At 33.3% G+C, this 7704-nt stretch overlaps 1 protein-coding gene across 1 annotated transcript; it reads right to left on the minus strand.

The window, feature by feature from the left end:
- Positions 1-301: 301 nt before the first annotated feature.
- On the minus strand, positions 302-7262 carry LOC131846273 (uncharacterized). The gene is made up of 4 exons (XM_059195535.1): positions 7185-7262; positions 6083-6164; positions 5198-5491; positions 302-450 (listed from the first exon to the last, which is right to left on the minus strand). Exons 1-4 carry the CDS (start codon positions 7260-7262, stop codon positions 302-304), a joined length of 603 nt encoding a protein of 200 aa, XP_059051518.1.
- Positions 7263-7704: the final 442 nt, after the last annotated feature.

Here is a 7704-nt window from a genome sequence, read left to right on the forward strand (position 1 = left end):
TGGTATGTGATGATGGCTTCATCTGATTACAGGGTGTAGAAGGAATAGATAGTTTACTTTCTTGAAGTATTGGTATTTTGGTTTAAAATTTCAATTTCGAAAGTGTACGTTATATGTAGTAATTCAAATAGATAGGTATGCGCCTCAATTACAACATTTCTTCGGTGTTGCTGCTTGTTACACGCGACACAAATAATAATACGAAATTTTCAATTTAACATTTTTTTCACCAAGAGTTTGTATATCGCTTTAGCCGTTTAGACGTAACAAGTTAACAAACAGACAATCATGTTTAACCTTTCTAGTGTAAGTAGGAGGTATCTTTCATACTTTTGCGTGGTGGTATCGCCCTCATCATATAAATGTAATTTGATATACGTGGCACAATTACAGGAATTGTAATTTTGTGTTTGTTTGATATTACCATGTCTGACGATGTCGGTGTTAACTCTGTAAAATAGAGAGATATCGTTAATTGATGGGTTAATAATGATTGTAATAATCCTATTAATATTATAAACTAGAAAGTTTGTGAGTATGGATGTTTGTTACTCTTTCACGCAAGAACTACTGAATATATTTTGATGATTAACAGCTGGATATAATTTTTGCGCATTGATAGATATCCTAACCTATCCACTACGATCGTTTCCCCATCCAACGCAAACGGAGATTGAAATTACGACGGTCTGAGCTGAGGCTCGAACCTCTAGCCCTCAGACTAAAGTCATATCCGTCAGGAAGGAGTTGACCTTTAGGCGCTTCATAAGCGATAAGCGGCGAGTGTAGATGGCACTCGCTACCTATCGAAGAACTGTTGAATATTGGTGAAGCTGTAAATACCAGATGCGGCTAAAAGCATTAGAATAGTTCAAATCAAGACCTGTTCTAATCAGATTTTTTTTCTGTGTCCAGGTATCAAACCCACGCATACGACCTCTGAGGTCATCATATAAATTATATTAGTATGAATAAACAGTTCAAAAGTAATATTATATATATGAATACGCTACCTCTCTACTAAGCAAATTTGCTATTTTATGCCTCAAATCGTGTTACTGAAAATTCCATCAAAGTTTTTATTAATTTCTCAGAAAAACAATTTCTGTTAAGTTGCCAAGTTATTAAATTGTATAAATAAAAGTGAAGTATATATAAACAGAAGCGATGAAATATTAATTTGTTTGAAAATTCAATCTTTTATTTGAAGACTAGTCTCAACCGGCGACTTCGTCTGCTACAACAACAATAAGGTCCTCGGTGGTCTAGCATACACCTTACTTAAGACGGACATGGGTTCGATTCCTCGCACGGTGCAAACATTTGTATTCATGAGTATGATTGTGTGTATTGGTATATTTAGTTTTTATAATATTTTTCTGTAAACATATATTTTTATTCTGTATGTAAACATCTATTAATATCAATTGTTCAACCATTTTTGACACTAACAGTTAAATAAAAATCGTAAAAATATTTTTAACACGATAATTTTTCAAATTTCATTGATATACAAATCTGAAACTGATAACTAAAAGCTCATTGCTCGATGCATGTATACAATATTTCAATGTTTAATAACAATAATACTTTAAATTACAATAGCTACATTATATAGTATAAGGGAAAAATCATATAAAAACCAAATTACCGGAGAATTCTTCCTCATTTCCGGCTGTGGCCATATTGTGTTCGGTTCCTTTGTAAATATTTGCAGTGGACTCTGTAAAACCAGCGACCGTTTTTGATTCATCCTAATTAGCTATTTATTTACTACTAGCACAGATAATATAATATTACATACTACCATACTACTAGCGAATACCCGTAACTTTGTCCGCAAAATTTCTATACTCTAGTACCTACTCTCTCTAAGAGGTTATTATTATTGATGATCTCGGTGGTCTAGCGGTATAGCACACCGCTTTAAACACCGGGTTCAATTCCTCGCACGGCACAAACATTTGTATTCATGAGTATGAGTGTTTGTATCGGTCTGGCTGTTTTCTAGGTATAATATGTATGCATTTACAAAAAAAAACTATGTATATATATTTATGTATATGTATCAGTTATCTAGTACCCATAACACAAGCTTCAGCTAGCTAAACTTAGGTCTAGATGGCGCTGTGTGAATTGTCCTGAGATTATTATTACTATCATTATACCAGATAGCTGATACAAATACATAGATAATTTTTTTTCGTAAATACATACATATTATACATAGAAAACACCCAGACCGATACAAACAATCATACTCATGAATATAAATGTTTGTGCCGTGCGAGGAATCGAACCCGCGACCATCGGATGTAAAGCGGTGTGCTAGACCACTATACCACCGAGATCGTAAATAATAATAACCTCTTAGAGAGAGTAGGTACTAGAGTATAGAAATTTTGCGGACAAAGTTACGGATATTCGCTAGTAGTAAATAAATTGCTAATTAGAATTAGTTATCTATACATATAAATAAAATTGGAGTGTCTGTTTGTAATATTGAAATAACCGTTTTTTACTACATGCATATGAATATATATATTTTAATGCAGATAATATATTTATAAAATATATACGACTTGCATGAAGGTGTTGATTCATTTCTACGAAGTGTGACAATATTCTCGTAACATGAAGATGGAATTTAATATTTATTTTATTTTATTTATTTACTTAATACAGAAAACATGTGTACTAATTTACTAAAGAAACGATGATATTCACAGAAGTATAAAACTGTGTTGCAAATATCGACGCCCTCCACCTAGTATATATAATTCCAAAACTAAAATAAAAAATAAAAATACATGCAATGTCGTTACCCATCACGTATTGTCTAAAAAATTTACAAAATATTTAAATTTACCAAAAACAAAGAAAATTTAACTTATAAACAAAAAGAAAGAATGCACAAAACAAAAAGAACCTATGCCTGTATTTGATATGTATATATGTAAAACATTATGCGTATGTGTGTGTGTGTGTGTGTGTGTGTGTGTGTGTGTGTGTGTGTGTGTGTGTGTGTGTGTGTGTGTGTGTGTGTATGTGAGAGAGAGAGAGAGAGGGAGGTCTACGATTACTATACATTATTTTTGAAATTACAATATTTACGCAACTATTACAATATTTTAAAATATTATATTACAATATTTAATAAAGTTTTAAAAGATCCTCAGATTTTTCATACGATAAGTTTTGAAGCCATTTTGCACACAACAGCTTACATTTGTAGTAGGATAGGGGATATATGTTCAATTCTTTATTTAGCTTATTATACAAAATAGAACTTACGTGGTTATAATGACGACTAGCTATTGCAGTACGACAAGGATTTAATTTACATATTTTATAAGTTCTACATCTCAAATTTGTATCATTTGAAACATATGGAACATATGGAAGCTGAGAATGTTTACGAAGCGTAATGTTTAGTACAAATAGTTGACGGACCGTTAAGACCTGACAAATTGAATACAAATCTTCAGTTGGAAACAGAATTGGTTTTTTTGTCATTACCTTCAATACAGATCTTTGTGCTCGTTCAAGTCTCAACAATATAGTTTTAACTGCTCCTCCCCAGGAGGTAATACAGTATGTAATAATTGACTGTACTAGTGCATAGTATACAGTTTTAAGGCAATTAAAGTCAACGACACTTCTCAAGTTCTTAAAAACATATATTAATTTCCTTACGCGGGACACAGTTGCATCAATATGCTGTTTCCATGTTATTGAATAGTCAAGTGTAACACCAAGGTACTTAAGGGAAGAAACGCGTTCTACTGATATGCACTTACACATTGTGGGATATGTATATAGGGTACATATACCAAAATACCAATTTTTATAATTTTTGTCTCTCTGTCTGTCGGTCTGTTTGTTCCGGCTAATCTCTGAAATGGCTGGACAGAACTTGATTTTGACAGAACTTTTTTTGGCAAGTAGCTGATGTATAAGGAGTAACTTAGGCTACTTTTATTTTAGAAAAATAAAGTTAAATTCCACGCGGACGAAGTCGCGGGAACAGCTTGTTTACAATATAAACAAATAAAATATGAAAATCATATGTACTACACTAAGAAGAACAAAAAAAAACTGATATATAAGTAAAGTAAAGCAGTAAAGCAACACGTTCGTACATGTTTTAGACTTTCTATAAACATGTCCGCACTAATATTCCACCTGTACAATACACTATGGCTTAGCTAACTTTATAGGACAGGTTATAACATAGATTATGGATCTAATGTCCCGAACCACTTAGTGGTGCGGATGGGTGGACATTATTCTGTTCATGGATGCATGATGCGTGTGTCTGGGTACATTAATAAGTAAGTCGCATATTGTACCTACTTATTACATATATATATATATGATGAGGACCTCGGTGGTCTAGCGGTTAATCACACCGCTTTACTTCCCATGGTCGCGGGTTCGATTCCTCGCACGGTACAAACATGTGAGTTCATGAGTATGATTGTTTATATCGGTCTGGGTGTTTGCTATATGTATTACTAGCTTTTTCCCGCGGCTCCGCTTGCGTTAATTTATCTCCTTAGGGGTGGAATTTATTAAAATCCTTTCTTAGGGGATGCCTACGTCATAGTAGCTTTATGCATGCAAAGTCTCAGCCCGATCTGTCCAGTGGTTTGGGCTGTGCGTTGATAGATCACTATGTCAGTCACCTTTGAGTTGCTATATATATTATGTATTTTTTTTCAGACTACTCTAATGTTGTTGGCCGCAGCTGGCCTTTACAGCTTCACCGGACGATAGAGGGCGAGTACTGATGCCACTTTAAACCTGCGGAAGGACTTTTGGAGCGACGGAAGGCTAACTAAATATTAAGGAATGAAGGTTATTTTATTATTTAATTAGTTAATTATCTCCATAATATAATAATAATAATAATAATAATCTCAGGACAATTCACACAGAGCCATCTAGACCCAAGTTAAGCTAGCTAGAGCTTGTGTTATGGGTACTAGATAACTGATACATATACATAGATTTTTTTTTTGTAAATACATACATATTATTATACATAGAAAACGCCCAGACCGATACAAACAATCATACTCATGAATACAAATGTTTGTGCCGTGCGAGGAATCAAACCCGCGACCATCGGTCGTAAAGCGGTGTGCTTGACCGCTAGACCACCGAGGTCGTCAAATATGAAAAAATCACTTACTTGTCTCTCTAGAATCTTCTAGTTTAGGAAAAGGAGGTTTCTGCAAATTATACCAATCTTCGAAACATCTCCAAAGCGGTTGCCTAATATGCGGCACCCTGACTTTTCTAGAAGATACATTATCCTCTAGATGTAGTGGAAGTCTTCTCACTTTAGTGCTTAATAAGTCTATCGATGTTGATAGCTCAGTTGTTGTGCCCACGGTCCTAAGTTCGATTGTTGTTGTTCTTAAAGGTTGTGTATTTGAAATTGTTTCCGGTTGAGTTGTTGCTGTAGTTGCAGTTGTTTTTCTTTCTAAAAAGAAAGTAGTTTTTTATAAACAAATAATACATAAATAATCCTGTACAAATAACTAGTCCCACGGTACGCAGAAGTTTTGTTAAGGGTACTAGATCTTATATCTTAGATCTTTTTTTTTTGTAAATACATACGTAATATACATAAAAAAATCCAGGCCGATATAAACATTCATACTCATGGATAACATAGTTTGTATATTTGTTTTTAATAATAATAATAATAATAATCTCAGGACAATTCACAAAGTGCCATCTAGGCCCAAGTTAAGCTAGCTAAAGCTTGTGTTATGTGTACTAGATAACTGATACAAATACGTAGATATATTTATTTTTGTAAATACAAGTAAAATAAATAAAAAAGTTTAAAATATAATAGTTTGTGCCGTGCGAGGAATCGAACACGCGACCATCGGTCGTAAAGCGGTGTACTAGACCGCTGGACCACCGAGGTCGTCGTATTATTTGTATGTATATTATATGTATGTGTTTACAAAAAAATATATCTGTGTATTTATATCAGTTGTCTAGTACCCTCAATATAAGTTCTGCTTACCTTGGGACTAGATCGCGCTGTATTATTACTTACTTCCACCTGCTCCTAATCGTCTTAACTTCACTGGTCTCCTTATAGCTGCATTCACACTATCCCACACGTTGCTGATAGCATTCTTAAAAAGGAAAAATAAACAAAAAATATTATTTATTTAATAGCTTTTACTCGCACCTTCGTCTGCGTGGAATTTAACTTTCTTATATTAAAATATTTATTTACATTATACTAAGCGAGCTTAGGCTACCCAATATAACTTAAGAAGAATGCAACATGTATGTAACTTATAATATATACACTAATTATAAGGAAAATAATCTTAATTTTACATACTACCTAAATAATACTGCCATCATACAAATATCCAGCAAATTACAGATAAATATATCTAGATCTGGAAATCGACTAACTACACAGTTGAGTAGATTCAATGACAGAGTAATGGGATCCTGCTTGTACAGCTCTGTTCTTCTCTATGGAACATCAATCTTGCACGTAATGATTGGTCGCTCTTATGGATACTGATACTAATACTGTTTGTTTACATTTTTCACCTCTCATGACTTTGACTACATATTCCATCAATGCAGTTTTCGATCTTACTTTGAGTGTACCTTTGAGCCCATCCCAAACAATCTATACATTTAAATATAATTGGAGTGTCTGCTTGTAATATTATAAATACGGTACATACAACAAAATAATATTTTTTACAATTTTTGTCTATCTGTCTGTTTGTTCCGGCTAATCTCGGAAACGATTGCACCGATTTTGATGGAATTTTGTTTTAGTAACTTAGGCTACTTTTATTTTAGAAAAATAAAGTTAAATTCCACGCGGACTAAGTCGCGGCAACAGCTGGTATATAATGTATATTACTGACTGACCCAGCAAGGTTGTTTTGTCATATAATTTAAAATCGCTATTAAAAAATACGGATTGATGCTAGAAGAGTGAAAATTTAGGGTTGCATGTCTTTTTTAACGTGTGAAATCTTAGGGATAGACAACCCTTATCACTTAGGGGTATGAAAAATAGATAGAAGCCGATAGATAGTGGTCAAGTCGTTTCGGAGGAGGTAACTAACATTGTGACACGAGAATTTTATATATAAGATGATGATATTGCTACCACTTACCCCAATGTTATCAGGGAAATTATTAAAAAAATCACCTAAAGTGCCGTATACAATATCAATGTTACACAAAAGCAACATATACGCAATTATTATAATCACTCTCATAATACGGCCGTACTATATGAATGTATGAACAATGACTAAAGCCATTCACTGTCTTTACTTATATTAAACATCCTAGTACAAAGCCAACTGCCACTGTTATGTTACTGATTGAAATTATAATACTGTGATTAATTACACATTACAAAACATTACAATTAACATACTCGTAACTATACTATTGTAATGTTACATATATTACTTGATTCATTACAAATCTTTGAATTTCTCGACTTGTTCTACACTATAACACGCATGTATCATACATATAAACCTTCCTCTTAAATTACTCTATCTACTGCTGAAAACTGCATTAAAATCCGCTGCGTAATTTAAAAGATATAAGGGAATAGACAGCGGTAGAGACTTTGTTTTATACTATGTAAAAGGTTTTCTATTTTATGTTGGCCTAAAAAGG

Source organism: Achroia grisella, unplaced genomic scaffold, assembly GCF_030625045.1.
Source record: "Achroia grisella isolate CSIRO2021 unplaced genomic scaffold, CSIRO_AGI_Agris_v1 utg509, whole genome shotgun sequence".
Lineage (NCBI taxonomy): Eukaryota > Metazoa > Arthropoda > Insecta > Lepidoptera > Pyralidae > Achroia > Achroia grisella.